At 33.5% G+C, this 18296-nt stretch overlaps 2 protein-coding genes and 1 pseudogene across 3 annotated transcripts; all 3 read left to right on the top strand.

The window, feature by feature from the left end:
• The first annotated feature begins 1494 nt into the window (after window positions 1-1494).
• Window positions 1495-2995, top strand: LOC143627399 (acyl carrier protein 2, mitochondrial-like). Its single transcript, XM_077097229.1, has 2 exons — window positions 1495-1722; window positions 2579-2995. Exons 1-2 carry the CDS (start codon window positions 1516-1518, stop codon window positions 2753-2755), a joined length of 384 nt encoding a protein of 127 aa, XP_076953344.1. The 5' UTR covers window positions 1495-1515; the 3' UTR covers window positions 2756-2995.
• A 1415-nt stretch (window positions 2996-4410) lies between these two features.
• LOC143627398 (putative metallophosphoesterase At3g03305) lies at window positions 4411-8371 on the top strand (annotated as a pseudogene). Its single transcript, XR_013152589.1, has 4 exons — window positions 4411-4666; window positions 5480-5721; window positions 5885-7410; window positions 7931-8371. The product of XR_013152589.1 is annotated as a putative metallophosphoesterase At3g03305 (transcript).
• Window positions 8372-9223: 852 nt separating this feature from the next.
• On the top strand, window positions 9224-18015 carry LOC143627397 (putative E3 ubiquitin-protein ligase ARI8). Its single transcript, XM_077097228.1, has 15 exons — window positions 9224-9379; window positions 10969-11093; window positions 12162-12264; window positions 12348-12438; window positions 13030-13202; window positions 13906-14010; window positions 14116-14204; window positions 14913-15020; window positions 15108-15198; window positions 15289-15378; window positions 15876-15923; window positions 16244-16315; window positions 16410-16509; window positions 16601-16730; window positions 17661-18015. Exons 1-15 carry the CDS (start codon window positions 9224-9226, stop codon window positions 17932-17934), a joined length of 1755 nt encoding a protein of 584 aa, XP_076953343.1. The 3' UTR covers window positions 17935-18015.
• The last annotated feature ends 281 nt before the right edge of the window (window positions 18016-18296 follow it).

Genomic DNA, 18296 nt, shown 5'->3' with positions numbered 1-18296 from the left:
ACCGTTTTACCACAATAACACACACATGCTTCTGTCCTCTCTTCTTAGCCCATTCCTCCAACTCCTCACGAGAAGAAAAAAATTGAAACAATTATTAGGTCATATTTAAATTGTGTTTGAAAAGAATAATAATAATAATAATAATAATAATAATTAAGTTAAATAATATAACTGACGTCATCCATACGAAATCGTCACCTCGCATATATAATCATCACCACCTTCATATCCTTTCAAATATACGTAGGGCTCGTTGTCTAAGTCATCAGTCTCTGGAAAGGTATCGTGAATGTAATTCGGTTCTGATTGTGACCAATACGAGGGCCGAGGGTTGTAAAATGGTTCTTCTACCGATAACTGGTACAAAGGCTGACTTCTGTAATACCAATTTTCTAAGGACAAATGGTATGAGGCCCGATTGCAAAGTGGTTATGGTTGTGACGGGTACATCGGCTCACCCTTATTTTGGATGTGTGTTCCTAGCATGACCCAATAAGGGGGTGTTTGGGAATTCTTATTTTTACCTCCTTATAACTTTTCATTAAGTTAATAAGTTACAACATTGTAACTTATGAAACTTTTCCTCTCACAGTATAATCAATCCCAAACACCTTATTACTTTTCAAAAAGTTAATAACTTAGAGGGGACGGGGTGGTCCGTTATACAAGTGCCATCACGCGTGATGGCCTCACGAGCACTGCCGCCGGTCCCCCCATCACGCGTGATGGGGGTCCGGCCGTGATGGCCATCACGTGGTGAATTCCAAGATCAAATTCAACTCAAATTAAATTAACAATATAAATTAACAACCATTTCAATCCAACTCAAAATCAAATCCAACCATTTCAATCCAACTCAAAACACTCTCAATCTTCTACTACAAAAACCTATTTCTTCACCACTTCAATTCAAAACAAAAAATATGGATTTTCCGAGCAACTCGTTTCCGCTAGACACCGATAGCTCTTCGTCTTCGGACAATGACATTGTTGAATGGTTCCCGTTGTTATATAACGAACTTGAAGGCCCGAGCCGTCCAAAGAAAAAAATGGTGGATCGTGATCGTATACATGCCCACGAAGTGCTAATGAACGACTATTTTGTGGAGGAGCCGAAATACAATGACGAGACGTTCAGGGATCGGTTTCATTTGCCGAAATCTTTATTGTTAAAGATTGTAGCGGACGTCGAAACAAGCGAAGAATTGTTTCAAGAATTTTACGACGCGAGGGGCAAACGAAGTTTTACTGTGCTTCAAAAATACAAAAAAAAAAAAATTCTATCACACCACACCACCACCCCACCAAAATTCCATCACTAGTGATGGAAAGTGGTGGGGTAAGATGACACACTTGTATTAGTTGGAGTAACTAATGGTTTTTAAACTACCCCACCCCCAACCTTGATGAAAATAAGCGATCCCAAACACCTGGTAACATATGAAGGCTCAAATCATTTTAAAACAAACAAGCACCTTATCAGTCTATATCAGATCGGTAAGGTAGGGTTTATCAATGGCGGACAGAAATGCACTCCTGAAGCACCTGCGTGTGAATGTTTCAGCTCAAAACCCTAGTAGAGTACTCGGAGGAGGAGGATTAATCCAGGTATTCCGCCGCCACTTCTCCGAGGAAGTCCGAGGATCTTTCCTCGACAAGTCAGAGGTGACTGATCGAGTGGTTACCTGCGTCAAAAATTTCCAGAAAGTTGACCCGTCTAAGGTAATTTAAATTAGGGCTGAGACTATTGGAAAATTAAATCAAATGTGTATATTTGATTGATATGGCCCAAATTAAAGCTTCATGTACAAGGAATTTAGAAATTTATGTGGGATAGTATTTGACAAGTCATCTTGTTTCCGATATGAATTAGGATCAGTCATATGTTGACCAGAGTGTTGATTTGGCACTATGACAGAGCTGATAATTAAATGCTTTTGGCATTGTCAGTAGTTTATTTATAGAGGACCTGGTATGAATCGCCGAATCAGGCAAGCTAATAGTCAATGAGAGTCTAGATAATTTGTGTATTTGACAAGCGGCTTTAGTGATAGTTTTAAGTATTTAGTTTCTTTATGTTAGTTTGTTTTCTTATAGTTGTAATATATCTTGGTATTTAAATGCATGCATCACATGATGCAGTGATGAAATTGCATCGCGCGATGCGTTTCCATTTTGCTACGTGATGCGGTCTTATGTGTACTGCGGCGACTTATGCAGTTGACCAGCATTTGAACAAATTGGGCCATTGATTGCAATTGCCAATGGGTCTGAGTTTCTTAAATCTGATTGAACAAATTTGACAATTGATTGAACAATGAGTTTTAGTATTTGAATGAATTGGACTATTTATTGAACGGATCTGACTAGTGATAATGAGATTATCTTGTATTTCTCTGTTTAAAAGTCAGCAAGTTCAAATATCATCTATAAATAATTTTTTTAACAAAACACGAATTGCATACGTGATGCGTGTGCTGATAATATTCTAGTTTGATTTATGTGTCAAAACGGGTTAACATTTTACTTTATATTCAGGTATTAATTGAGTTTGAACATATATTCTCATATTTTGCAGGTTACATCATGTGCACACTTCCAAAACGATCTTGGGTTAGACAGCTTAGATACAGTTGAGATTGTAATGGCTCTTGAAAAAGAATTTGGGTTCGAGATTCCTGATAATGAAGCAGACAAAATTAGCTCCATTGACCTTGCGGTTGACTTTATCACGTCTCATCCTCAGGCTAAGTAAGGAGTATGAGTGAATGACATCGAAACTATATTGAATTAAGAAAATGCAAAAATCATTTGCATCTCGGCTTTTTTCATTTTTTTCGTTGTTAGTTATTTTTGGTATTACTTTATGCTTACACACTTTTCATCATCTTGCATGCTGCTTAAATAAGTGCAGTTGTGGCTTGTGACTGCAGTTGGTTCATTTTATTGGTCTTGTTGAATAGACCAAAGAAACTTTATAGGTTTTCTCTTTGTATTTGATTAAATCTAGATGATGATAATTTTGAAGCGGCTTTTTTTTTCTTTCTTTCTTTCTTTTTTTTTTTTTGTTGAAAATGATGGTAGGAAAAGTTTTTAAGCAATGTTCAATGACTCAATTCTATGAACATTGAAGCCATTCTCATTTTTGGTTCAAAATTGTACAATCTTGTGATCAGTTGTATGAATCTATGTGGAATAGTGTTTTTGTGCAATTGATATCTTTGTAGACGATTGTCATGTTGACGCAGATTACCCATTGGGTGTTAACTTTAATAGTTGATAAACGAGCCCGAGTTTGAGCTTGGCTTATGTTATTTATTAACATTTTTATTGTTATATATTTTGAGGAAAAAAAACTTAAATGAGCCAAGCTCAGCTAGACTTTGCATTGTGAAATTAATGCATAAAAGTGTAAGAGTTAAATGATCTTTTTCATACAAGACCTGAGCTCAGACTTGATAACTAAATGAGCTATATTTGGTTTAGGCTTGGCTTGGCTTGGCTTGGGCTTGATAAGACTCGGCTTGTTTTAAGGTTTTTGTCAATTCGATCTCAAGAAGCTCACGAGTGCCTCGGCTCACCCTAGATAGTTGACTCTAGCATTGACGTTTGTTGACCACCATAATCTTTGTTTTCATCTTCGGTGCTTGTGGTGGCTGTCACATTCACTTTCAAAATTCTTGATTTTTATATCAACAAATTTTCTTTCTCGTTCTATCAGTTACCTTTAGTCGAGTACACAATTAACTTTTGTTTTGATTTGAAAGATAGAAAAACATGAACAATATTGTTCTTTTAATATCTTTTACATTAAAGACCAAACTCCACAATTCTAATTCCATTTTTCTTATTGTGTTCTGAAAATCTGATTAGATCCATGTCAAAAACTTGCTAGTGTCGTTCGTGATTGACTCCTTTCTTAGCCAATCAATCGGTTGTTTATACCGAGTAAACAAGTTGTCAAAGCTGATAGTTTAATAACTAGTCCAGTATTTTAACCTTGATTATTTTACCTTTGGGTTTAAGTTGCACCTGCGATAAACAGTAGGGGTCAAGATTTTTCTCGCATATGTCCGAGTCCGGACTAATTGGGCGACTGATGTACGAGCTTCCTTCAGCGCCGTGCTAGCCTTGTATACCACGGTTCCATATTTAAAAAATAAAGATGATCGGGTGAGCCAGCTACCGTGAAAGATCCAATTGCCAAAAAAAAATGTAATAGACAAAATCCTAAACTAATTTTGAAACTTTTATGCGAGTTACAGGTTTCACGCATTAACGATCGTCACTTCATCGAAACTACAGGTTGTATGATTGAGATTGACCTCGGCTCTAGCGGATGGCCGACTTAAATCCCCAAATAAATATAAACTCCCACCAAAACCCTAAAAACACGAATTATTCGACACAATGGATTACAACATTGTTATGAAACTGTTAATCCTCTTATTGCTGTGCTGCAATTGTATTGGTATTGGTAGCACGAAGAACAGAGAAATTATACAAGTAAAAAATAGTGAGGATGACGTGGTGTGGATCGTTCAGCTATCTGATCTTCATTTCAGTGTTCATCATCCTGAACGAGCTTTGGAGTTCCAGCAATTCGTCAGTTCTACTCTTTCGATGATCAATCCGTCACTCGTCTTACTCACCGGCGATCTTACTGGTATTCTCATTACATTTTGACCTGTTTTCGTAATTCAATACAATACAAACATAACCTGATTTTATTTAGGTTTTGGGATATTATTTGATGATTTGAGTTCGGTTGAGTTTATTTTGATGATGTCGTTTGAGAATTTGTTCATTGAGTGATTAGCATATGAATATGAATATGAATGTTTGAAATAAACACCTACATAAACTTGGTAGGCGGACCGCACCGTTGACACTGACCTTTTCGGTTAGCTAAAGCTAAACCAAATAAAACATTGTTTTCATTGATAAAAGGTTAACGGACAAACACGAACAAGGCCTTGTTTGCTTCGGTTCGTGTATAGCCCTAGTGATTGGGTTATATATGGAACTATGGGGTGTTTTGAGTGCATGTTTTTAAGTGATTATTCCACTTAAAGAATTAGGGATGTTTGGATGTGGTTTTTGAAACTGATCATGCATAACTAGTAGATCAAAGTTTGTATATTCACTTATTTAGGCAATTTTATCTTCTTAATATCGAAGTGTAACAATTATAATTACTTATGATGATTCAGAAATATCAGATATCTAATCACAAAAAGAATCAAGTAAATAACTAAGTACAAATTGAACATGAACTTAAAATGTGAAACAGTATACCAAAAAATGAAAAATTTTTAATCTTTAAACGACTTATTTCTCTGTAATAAGATATAAAGTATAAACCTTTGGTGCATCTTTGATAGTATATAATCATTTTGATCTTCATTTACATGCTACTTGAAGAATAATAATAACATAATCAGTTGATTAAAAGTTATTATTTGTATAACTCTCACAGATGGTAAAAGCAAGGATCATCTGATAATGAAGCAGAATGAAGAAGAGTGGGTTGAATACAAAAGCACAATGGAAAATGTTATTAAAACAAGTGGCCTTGATAAAAACATCTTTTATGATCTTAGAGATAATCATGATAATTTTGGTATCCCCAATGTTGGTGGTGCATTTGACTTTTTTTCAAACTATAGTATCAATGGTCAACTTGGAAGAAGCCAATCGGTCAACAGTGTTACTCTGCAGGTTAGCTTTTCTTTCAACCTTTTTTTTTGCACATTATTGTAATGTTATATAAAACTAGTTTATAAAAACATCATAAAAATTAAAAGTTGCATCATATTATTTCTTTGAATGTGATTCATGCTTTGACTTTCATCCATTACCCAACCTGTTTTGACTTTGATAGACTAGCAGCCGGAATCTTCTATTTGTTTCATTTGACAGCACAATGTCTACCGGCTTACGGGGCCCCACAAATCTTTTTGGGCATCCAACTGACCAACTGTTAACCGAAATAAACTCTCATCTCTCACAATGGGATGCCACATCAGCAAAATCATCAACCAAGATCGCGTTCGGCCATTTTCCCCTTTCGTTTTCCGCACCCACAAATTCTAAAAGAACCCTAAAACAAATTTTTCTCAACCAATCCTTAACTGCTTATCTGTGTGGCCATCTTCATTTAAGATTCGGTAAGAATCTAAAACGCCATCACGAAACGGATCTTGAAACAGGCCGTAGCCTTATTCAACTAAACATGCATCAAAAGGGTAGTTCATCCAGTATCCAAAGTTGTCAAAAAGTTGGTCAAAAAGTCAATGAGTTTTGGGAGCTGGAAATGGGTGATTGGAGGAAAAGTCGAGCTATACGCGTTTTGGCAATCGATAAAGGTCGTGTATCGTTCATCGACACCGATTTAAAAACCGGTTCTAAAGAAACCTTGATTTTACCAACTTATCCATTAGATTCCCGGTTTATATCAACAGATATGTTGAACAAATATAAATGTCAATCAATGGAGGATACATCTCATATCAGAACCCTAGTTTTCTCTTCAACAACAATTGCATCCGTTAAGGCTAAAATATATGATTCAATGCATGGGGATCTTAAGATGGTTCTAGAGGCTTCCATGAATAAAAATGATAACTTTAACTTATACACTGTCCCGTGGAAGTCAAAAGCATTTATTGATCCGTCTGTCAATAGATATTGGCTACAAATCGAAGCAGTCGATATTAACAATAAAACAGTTTCAACCAAATTAATACCTTTTTCGTTAGCCGGGTTGCGTGCTGACCTGTCATGGACATGGAAGGAGGCTTTTGTTATGGGGATTCAATGGGCCGAGTTATACTACCCGATATTTTGGTCGTTTTATTTTACTGTTTTCATCATTCTTATTCTACCAAAAATCATCATTTTTGTTTGGAAAAACCAGTATAGTTACAAATACTTCAAGGCGAATAAAGGGGTTATAAGTTTTTTGACATGGGTTTTTGCTGAGGTGTACAATATCCAGTTTTTGTGGAGGTTAATGCTGGCATACTTGTTGTACCTCATACTATGTCCATGGTTTTTAGGTCAAGTTTTCACTAAAGGTGGTGATAGGGGATACATGACATATAAAGGGTGGGTGGTGAATTTTGATGATTTGAAAATTTTGGAGTTTATTGGATTTCCAGATGTAAGGTGATTGTCATTCCTCATATTTATTTTGTGGTGTTACCGGCTGTTATTATTATTGGGACGGTGGTTGCTGAGAGAGCGATGTATCAAGATCATGTTTGTTCACTTTCTGGGAAGAAAAGAGATGATGAAAGAATTAAGTCAAGTGAGCATATAAGTGGTTGGGTTTTGAAGATGCTGAGGAAATGGGCTAGGGTCATTCTTGCAATTTTGTCTATGGCGGTTTGTTGGAAGCATTTTAAGGTGAGTATCAATGATCTATTACTATTAGAGGACGATACCAATATATGAGTAGTGCATATAAGCATAAAGAGCGTGTGTTGCCCGTGGGGGTTTGGTTTTGGGGTGGGGGGGGGTAAGGGATTGTAAGCATCTTTTGTCCATTACTTGAAAGCTCTTTTCTATAAAGAATTAATGAAATAGTTATGCATACGAAAAACATATTATTTCTATACTAATCTAAATCTTTCAAAAAGTTAACTATTTTCTATAAATAATTAATGAGTTAATTATGCTTACCAAGTAAATACCAATATAAATCTTTTTATGAGAACGGTTTATGAGGTTGTATGCATACATTATAGACGTTAAGCAACTTTCAGCTCATCCGTTAAAGCGTTTTTATTCATAGTTAGATTATTATTATTATTATTATTATTATTATTATTATTATTGTGACCATGTTGTTTTGTACTAATAGTTTTAGCGCGTTAATTATGTATAAATTTGCCATTAAATTTCTGCCTTTTATTTTTGGATGCAGAACTGTTGGTCTCTAATGAAAGCTTATGAGATGAACCCGTTTGTGCATTTTCCGTTTTATAGCTTCTCAATCCCGCTGTTATTGGCTTATGTTTTCTACAAGACGAAAAGACTATGACACCCTTTGCTTCTTTAACAACAATACTGTTAAGGTTGATAAGAGTTACTAATGGCATACCTATGGGATGGATTTGAGGTCCCCATAATCTTGATAATACAATATTCTAAATGCAAATCGCCTCTAAATAAACTAGTTTTCTTTGTTCAAGGATAAATTATACATGGAAAACGGAACTAATGGGCATTTATGTAAGTTAGTTGTACCTTTTAAGTTCAGTAATGTTCTTATAGTACTGTGTAACAAGTCCTTTACGTCTAAACAGAGGCAAATTGGTTCCTTTGGTCAGTTTTACATTGGTTAAGGTTAGGGACTTTATATATAAGTTTTATCTTTTATTATTTTCGTCATTGCTACTCATTCACCTTTCATGATGCATGTTTAACAAAAGGATGTACCGGTTCCAAGTTGTTTAAAAAAAACCACACTTCCGTTCAAATTCAACATGTAGAGAGACCAACATGCAAAATACTGTTTACGGATTTTTGTGAGAAAAAACAAAAAGTATGTTTGTTTTTTATGATATTTCCCTTGACAAAGTAATCATCTTTCATTGAAAGGTTGCAATTATTTTCTTCAATGGGTCATTCAATTGATTTACCACGAGTTCATCTTTCAATACCTATGTGTAAATGTGATTGCACCTTGTCTAATGTCTATACTAAACAATATCTAAAACTGAAATATAACACAAGTATCTCTAACGGACTGCGAATCATATTCTTGGAACTGCAACAATAAAGCCAACCAAAAATTAAAAACTCCACATGACAAGACTTAGGTGAAGTAGTTAACTTAAACCACTAAAAGTTGGTCAACAACATATATACATATATATTTTTTAAACAATTAAGTTTTAGTGATGAAATCCAAAAGTTGAAGGACTTAAAATGAAACTATCCCAACCTCAGCTGGTTAAAGTGTATGTAACATGTATCCAAATACGTATCCGTTGTTGGATCCACCAACATCACAATAATATTCTTTCCCCTTCGATCGATCTCAATAATAATAATAATAATAATCGGAATCTCCGGCCAATTGAGCTTACACGCATTCACACTGGGAGAATTAGGGGAAAGAGATATACGATCGAATTGGTTATCAATTAGTTATCTGCATTCAATTAATTAGGAATTTGTGGTCGAATTAGGTTATAATTAGGGCTGTGTGAATATGGACTCGGAAGATGTTTTTATTTATGGCGGTGAGTCTGTTGATGATGATGACTTCTACAGTGGAGAGACTGCCATGGACTCCGATGCAGCCGGTTACGACTTCATTGATAATGAGTCTGATGATTCTGATGACCTCTATTCTCATCGTAGTCAGGTACATTGTTATTATTATTATTCGTACTGCTGCGAAATTCGATTGCGAATATATAATTTTAGGTTTGTACTAATGTTGATGGTTTATAAAACTTTCTTAATAAGCAACATAGAAATGAAGGAATTCAATGTTCATGAAGCTGCTAATAAAGGAGATAATTTATGTGATTACTTTTTTTAATTTTTGTGGCCGGTTTGGAGGTGCGAGGTAAATTAGGATTCTAGAAAACTTAGGGTAAATATTGTATACCTTTAATTTTGGTGATGCTGTATGAAAACTACTTTTTACATGATATTACTGATTATTTAAACAACCGAAAGATTAATTGAGCTCACTGAAAGGATGATCATGGTACATGATGATGCTCTGTGCTTGTGTGAATATATGAGTTTGAGTTGAACATAAATTAGAGAATTTGTGCATGGAAGAGGAAGAAAAACACTAGGATATGAATTACCACTAAAAGTTCATAAATTAGTCGATTTGAGTTGGTTAGCTCGATGTCTTGCAATTGTGTTTGGATTAGTCGCCACTAAAAGTTTGACGTAAGTGGACTCATTTTTATTAGATTGCCATATAAATGCTAGTTTTGGTATGATCTCTATGAAGATACCCAATCTAGTGGTATTTCAGCTTCTATTGCATTGAGCTGCCTTCAATTGTGTTGAGCTTTAGCTTTTAGTTTAACTGAGCGAGCTTTGATGTTTTGGTCTTTGTCTTTTAGACTCACAAGTGGGCAGTCTTGTAATTGAAAAAGATGTGTTATTTTTCTTGTTGTATTGTGTAATCTTCATTTTTTCTAGTATTAAAAAAGAACAAAAGTTAGTAGTTTTGGAATTGAATATAGTTAGTAAGTAGCAGTTCTGGTTCATGGAATCCATGCCTTCAACCCTGAAAATTCTTCTCACTTTCATGTAATTAATGGGGATCTTCCGCATGATAGCGGCCTATATGATTTGAACAATGTTGTCAGTTAGCAGATTGCCATCTTCAAAAAGTTGTTACATGACTGAATTAGACTAGTTGATGTTGCCGTTACCTTTCCATTTTGTATTATTGAAAGTGAATTCCCTCTGAGATAACTACTGCGATACACGTGTCTGATTTCACGTTTTAGTGAATGATATTTATTTGCTTTTAGACAAAATGTCATATCAGAAAACTATCATCGTGTGCATGCAACAACATACTAGCACTTTAAAGTGTATGCAATAGCATAACATGTTTACTTACGTTAATTTCTTATGATTAGTATATTTTGATTTTTCTTTGTTTTAATAAAGTAATTTTTTTTTATTATATATGTACTCACACGGCCATCTATACTTTCTTTTGAAAATTGAAATTTTTAAACTTAGTTTTGTTAAATGTATTTTGATTTTTAATTGTTTTAGCCAAAATTTTTTTTTATCTGTCATGATGCGTGTGGGGGTGTTTGGATTGCTTATTAAAGCTGCTTACGCATTTTGAAATAATCATCTAAAAAGTTGGGATTAAAAAAAACTCCCTGACTGAATATTTGAAACTGCTTATATCATCCTAAAAACTCAGATAATGCGTTACTTAAAAGTATTTATGGCTTTTTCCAGCAAAACTATTCCATTTTGAATGAAGCTGATATTCATCTACGTCAAGAGGATAATATCAATAAAATATCATCTATACTTTCCATTTCCAATGATGCAGCTGCCATATTACTCCGCCATTATAACTGGTAAATCTGTTGTTTCTATATCTCCGCTCTACATGAACTGACTTTATAAATTTATGTCTCAAAAGTCAAAACAGTGGTGTCTAAAATCTAGCATGAAGATAGATATGATATTTCTAAATTACCATTTTTTTTGTAGAGATTGGATAATTCCATGTGTTTAGTTTGTACTTAATCTTGTCTAAACTTCTAGATTATCATCATGTAAAAATTTCTTTCAATTGACTTGGTAATTCCTAATTCATTTTTCAAAATTTACATAAAAATTCCCACATGATATTGAAGCTTAGAACATAAAGATAGTTAAAAGGTGTTTCTTACCGTGCTTGCACTTATTATCATTAATATCGAGTTGCGTTTTTCAATAGAATCAAACCAACTATTTATATATTTTATTCGTCTTAGTTGTATGCTTATAGGGTGAAAAGTCAAGAGGTTCTTTTTGTTGGTGAAAATGAGGTGGAAACTTAAGCTTTAGAAGTTGGACTCTTTTATTGTACTCTAATTTTTCTTTTTTGTAATAACTCTTTTAAGAATGTTTGTTAATTATTGAGTATGCATGATATAGTTTCCTAGAAAGGTAGCTTAAATTCTAAGGTGGACCTAGCCACCCAAAAGTTCTAATTGCACATCTTGTATAGTAAGCTTTGGGCTTTTGCAACTTGCTCTTTTGTTGTATATGCGTGCATACATAATTACACACACACACACAGAGTAGGCGCTTATGTAACCACCTCTTGTATAACACAAAGCAAAAGGTACAAGAGCATTATGGTTCTCGCAGTTGTCAACATTTTTGGTTCTGTTTTGAATGTCTCCCTATATATGTATGTACCACATACATACATATATACATATGTGTGTGTGTATTATCCATTAAATTTTGAAAGCTATGGGTACCACTTTCTTATTTGATTATATTCTTTTCAAGTTCTGTACACAACGTAGCATATAATAGCTATACTGTCATTGTTTATTGGGCTTAATCTTCTAGGTGGTAACAGGAACGGTGTCTCAATCTCAATCTCAATCTCAATCTGCTGAATGAATTTCAATATTTTGAACATACAGGAGTGTCAGCAAAGTCAATGATGAATGGTTTGCTAATGAAGAAAAGGTTCGCAGGGTTGTTGGATTATTGGAAATACCACATGCACTTCCCAATGGCAAAGAGGTAATTATCTACAATTTTTAAGGACCATTAATTGTTAGTATCCTTGTAACTTTTAGTTTTAATACTTCACTCATAATTGGCAGTTGACATGTGGGATTTGCTTTGACGAGTATCCTTGTGATAGTATGAGTTCTGCTGCTTGTGGTCATCCTTTCTGTGTTACTTGTTGGCAAGGTTTGTGGTGACGAACTTGTTCCATATTATACACTCTTAACAAATGCACACATATATGAAAGAAAAATATTTTATTGTATGTCATCAATAAAAGGATATAAATGGTATAAGTTTTATAACAGAAGGGGTGTGCATATAAATTATTGTATGTTATCTATAGTATTTTTGTTTCTAATAAGATATTTCGTTTGTGATGAAATTACAAGTAATGTAAACATCCATAATATGTTGATATTGAGCTTATTTTGGAAGTACTAAAGAGAACATTTAAATGATGCAATTTGTTAAAAACATTACATTATTTGCTGCATATACATTCATAATATGATAACATAACTAATATAAAAAGAGGTAAGTGATAGCTTTTTGGTTAGTTAGTAGACAATAGGTTTATATAGGAATATTGAGTCGTCGCTTCATAATATGAAAGTGTATTCATGTTGTTAATTGAATACATAACATCATCAATTTCTAATGAAATGCCATTTAACCTTTAATTGAGACATTGAGTGACATTGTTCAGATTAGAGAATTGCTGATGTCATATTTATCTGCTTTATTATATATAAAGATTGCAATTAATGTATGCAGGATACATAAGCACTGCCATTAATGATGGCCCTGGATGCTTGATGTTGAGATGCCCTGATCCGTCTTGTGGTGCAGCTATTGGTCAAAATATGATTATTTCGTTGGCTTCAGATGATGATAGAGGAAAATATCACCGTTACTTCCTAAGATCATTTGTGGAAGACAATAGAAAGGTAAGTTCACACGGTGATTTTAATTGATGTGTATTTAAAATGGTTGTCAACAAAGTAAAATTTGAAATTATTTTTCTGAATGGAGGTAATAGACAGTTATTTGTAGAGATGGTAATAACAGGTTGGTTCATAAGCACTTCTTTTTCCATTTTAAAAGAACATTATAACTCTTAAAAGCATTATTTGTTCTCGTAATAAAATTATTACAATATTAATCTAAATCTTTGAATAAAACAATTCAGGATTGGTGACTTTCAACCTGTTTAACCCATTTGACTCATTTGCACCACCCCCTTATATTTATTTTTATATTTGACCCAGTAATGATCAGGTGGGTTGAAATGCGTCATTTTGTCCACTTATAAAAAAAGTTAAACATCGTAAACGCATTAAATATGATTACAAAAAGTACTTTTACAATATTAATCTGAATCATTGAATGAATTGTTTATATGCATTAATAGTGGACTTTGGGCGGCTTTCAATCTGCTTGACTCATTTGACTTGGTATTCCTCTTTCAGCTAATTTTTTATTTTACCCATTTGAGATAAAATAATACACAATCCAAGTCAAACCATTCATTATTTTGCCTATATGAGATTAAGATAGAAACAATAGTAGTTTGTCTCATGCATCAAATAACTCTACTTATGTATTTTACTAACCAATGTAAAGATATCATTATTATTATTATTTTTATAGACCAAGTGGTGTCCTGCCCCTGGTTGCGACTATGCTGTGGACTTCATTGTTGGTGGTGGAAGTTTTGATGTTACTTGTCGCTGCTCATATAGCTTTTGTTGGAATGTATGTTTCATTCATCAAATACAATGTATTATATACTTCCATTTAAAGTTATCTGTTATACATTAACCAAAGCAAGTTTTTTTTATTGTGGGCCCACATTTACAGTGTACTGAGGAAGCTCACAGGCCAGTTGATTGTGAGACAGTGTCAAAGTGGGTGATTAAGAACACTGCAGAATCAGAAAACATGAATTGGTATTACAAACATATAAATCTACAATTTTTTAATTATGTAACTTATTTCCCGCTCATTCAGTTATTTTGGGCCTGATGGGCAGAAAAAAATATCATCAAGAAATGACGGGTCGCTTTAAACCGGAATAACTGAACCCAAACAAAGACTGATGGCTTGATTTTTATGTTTTCATAAAAACTGAATATTGGTTCGGTTTTGGTTTTGCATGTAGCTAAAACCAAAAAAAATTGACCTGAACCGAATTTATGGATTTTCATATTTTATTTTGAATGTTAAATAATTCATATAAATTTAATAAATAGTGTAACCCAAATATTTTAGCCCAAATGTATAATAATTAATCAGTAATTAACAAAAAGATTTAGGCCCAAATTCATTATTTTGGACCATATTTTTTTGGCCCAAAAGTTTCAAGCCCAAATGGTTTGAACTTAAAACATTAAAACCAAACTGTTTTCAGAAACTCAAAAGCCAAATTTTTGTTTTTTTGGCTCGGTTTGAGCCTAAATCTGACCCATGCATACCTTAGATTTTTGGGAGTTGAGGGTATATTATATTATCTTGTGGTTTTAATTTGTTAAGACTTAAGAGGGCGGTTTTGGTCAAATAAAAATAATATTAGATTCGCTAGGTCTAGGTGTTTTTATACATAATACTTGAGGATTGATTTAATATCTAAAAACTATGAAACCGCCTTGATTTTCCAGGATATTAACTAATTCAAAACCATGCCCCAAGTGCAAGCGACCAATTGAGAAAAACCAAGGATGTATGCATATTACATGTACACCACCTTGCAAATACGAGTTTTGCTGGTAAGTTTATTCATGTTTTGTACCATTAAACATTATTATTACTGAAAGCATGTGAAATTTTCTTATATATGAAATATGATTTACCAGGCTTTGTCTTGGTGCATGGTCTGATCATGGTGAAAGGACAGGTGGCTTTTATGCCTGCAATCGCTATGAGGCTGCAAAACAAGAGGGAGTTGTAAGCTTTAGAGATGTACACTGGAATTATTAGGAGAGTAATGTTTCACATGTATGCATATTACATGATATTATATTTTATTGCTTGCAGTATGATGACACGGAAAAGCGACGAGAGATGGCAAAGAACTCTTTAGAAAGATACACTCACTATTATGAAAGATGGGCTACAAACCAATCGGTTGGTTTTTTATTCTCTTTTCCATGAAATCGAAATAACCCCGACCCATAACCGAAATAATTGAGCTCAACGCGAAACTGACGGTTTGGTTTTAGTTTTGCTTGTACCGAAAACCGAAACGATCTGAAAAAAATTAATTTTGAATGTTAAGTAATTTATAAAACAAATAATAAATGGTGTAGCCTATAAGTTTTAGGCTTAAATGTGTAATAATCAATTAATCGTTAATCAACAAAAAAGTTTTAGGCCCAAACCCATTAACCATTTTCCCGTCAACTCATCAAGCAAAACAAAGTCGCCCGTATTTTGAATGCATGAGGCATCCTGAATAATTATAGTAGAAGAAATATATTTTCATTCAAATATTATAATAATATCTGGCATGTAATTTTATAAAAGAAGTTGTATGCGTTAGGCTAAAAGTATGTTCTGGCCCGTTCCAATGACTTGTTTTGTCTCGAGCCTGCTGATTTTATTTTACTGTTTCTGTATTGCAGTCTAGACAAAAGGCTTTGGCAGATCTTCAGCAGATGCAAAACGTGCATGTAAGCAAATTTTCTATATGATTCTTTAATGTTTCAACTATGACTATAACTGATGGTATAAACCTATTTCTTCATATAGCATTCTCGCAAGTGCTTTTTTATTCTGTGTTTTGTTAATATTAAATATGTTTATAAAAGTGTACTATTACACAACAGTCTATAATTGTTTAAGCAAAAAATCTCTAGATTTCTGGATTCTCCCACCATGATCCTATCAACTGCTCTGCTTTTGTTGGATGTTTTAATAAATATTAACTATGTAATGAGTGTATATATCTATGTATGCATATGTATAAAAAAATTCTTTTTTCTTTGTTTAGCTTGAGAAGCTGAGTGACAAGCAGTGCCAGCCTGAATCACAGCTTAAGTTCATAACCGAGGCCTGGCTGCAGGTGATGTATTTTTCCCCATTTTTCTTTAATTAAAATGCAACTTAATCTACTTTTGTAAATTATAATATCTTTGTGCTTATGGATAATTTTATAGATAGTTGAATGTAGACGGGTACTTAAGTGGACATATGCTTATGGATACTATATACCTCAGCATGAGCATGCCAAAAGGCAGTTCTTTGAGTACTTGCAAGGTACTTCTCACATCTAACAACCTATCAATTCCACATTTTATAAAACTCGATTTTGCTAATTTAAAAACAAACTTTTCTTACATATTTTTAGGTGAGGCGGAATCTGGGTTGGAAAGACTTCATCAATGTGCAGAAAAGGAACTACAATGTTACCTCAATGTTGAAGATGCTCCCTCAAAAGACTTCAATGAGTTCCGCATGAAATTAGCTGGGTTGACCAGGTGATTAAGTCAAACTTGCGCCTTTTTTTATATTTTTTTGCTGATATAGAATATATTGGATTTTTTTGTGTTTTGGTAGGTTTTAATTACTTTGGATAAGGATAAGTAGTGTTAGAGGGACATTTAATATTCTTAGGAGAGTTAATAAATAGGGATGCGGAGGTTAATCATCATGCTTATCATCTTTTCTAAATATATTAACCCCAGTGTTCTTTTTAGTTTTTTTTTTAATTTTACCGTTTTACTCTTTAGAGATAAAACATAACCCCGTTGATGAGTCAAAATTACCACCTAACGAGAACATAAATCAACGCTCAAAATACAGCCTGTATGGATGTATCTTTATGTATATGGGGGAAGGTTAGCGTACAAATGAAATTAACGTGCTAATTGTGAGAATCAAGTAGAGAAATTATATATGCAAGTAGAGTAATTATGTAATTACATCGTAGAGTAATTGTATACATAATTACTCTACTTGATTCTCACAATTAGCACGCTAATTTCATTTGTATTTGATCCAAACCCTAAGTGTCATCAATGAGAATATTTTTATGCATTTATTATTTCATATGTATTTTTAAATTTTAGATATATATGCCTTGAAATTACACATACAAAGTTTCTATGAATAGAAACTGTATGCGTGAATATCTATTAATGTTTATATGCAGATATAATTATTTTTACAATTATAAATTTATAAATCTAAATATACATCATATATATTATTTAGTTATATTTATCACAATGATACGCATATTAAGATCTTTTATGTATACATAAATTATAGGCTTGTTTCGATTAGAGCTTTTGGCGATCCGATTCGGGTAGCTTACGAGTGGCTCAGATCGTTTAGACCCTGTTCTTAACTAATCTTCATTATTCTAACAAATTTTATCTTTGTTCATCTTGTACGAATGAGTATAGTGTGACCCGTAATTACTTTGAGAATCTAGTTCGGGCTCTAGAAAATGGTCTATCAGATGTGGATGCCCGTTGTGGTCCCAGTCGAACCAGTGGTTCAAGGAGCTTAGGAGCTGGTAGCAGCAAGAGCAGAACCAATAGGAACAAAGGAACCACACCTGCACCCACAGCTAGATCTAGAAACATAGATGATTCTGGTCGCTGGTCATGTGAGTATTGTACATTCGCCAATGCCAAGTCAGCCACCGTGTGCCAAATGTGTCAGCACCGTCGATGACTTTAAATTCCATTTGTTATATCATTCGGCATTCTATACATTAGTATTTATCCTTCTAAAACATTAATGGTATCATATTTATCCATTTAATAGTAAATAAAATAAGTTCAATTATAAAGTAATTGATTTTATTTATTTACTACAAAAATGTGTGCATATGGTATTTTTGGTGATTTGAAGCGATATTATGAAATTTAAAAATATTGAATTCTTAGAAAAGAAAAGGAGTCTGCATTGTAATAATTCGTTATTGTTATATGTATGTACGTATATGTTTTCTACAGTTAATGGAAGATTTAATTTGGTCATTTGTTAGACAAATTTGCAATCAGTGACTTCCGTATGTTCTTCATACCATCACT

Source organism: Bidens hawaiensis, unplaced genomic scaffold (genome assembly GCF_021521415.1).
Source record: "Bidens hawaiensis isolate Kalapana, Puna unplaced genomic scaffold, B.hawaiensis_p1.1 tig00004682_1, whole genome shotgun sequence".
Taxonomy (NCBI): Eukaryota; Viridiplantae; Streptophyta; class Magnoliopsida; order Asterales; family Asteraceae; genus Bidens; species Bidens hawaiensis.
The sequence above is the reverse complement of the archived record's forward strand: the minus strand, read 5'-3'. Positions and strand labels throughout refer to the sequence as shown.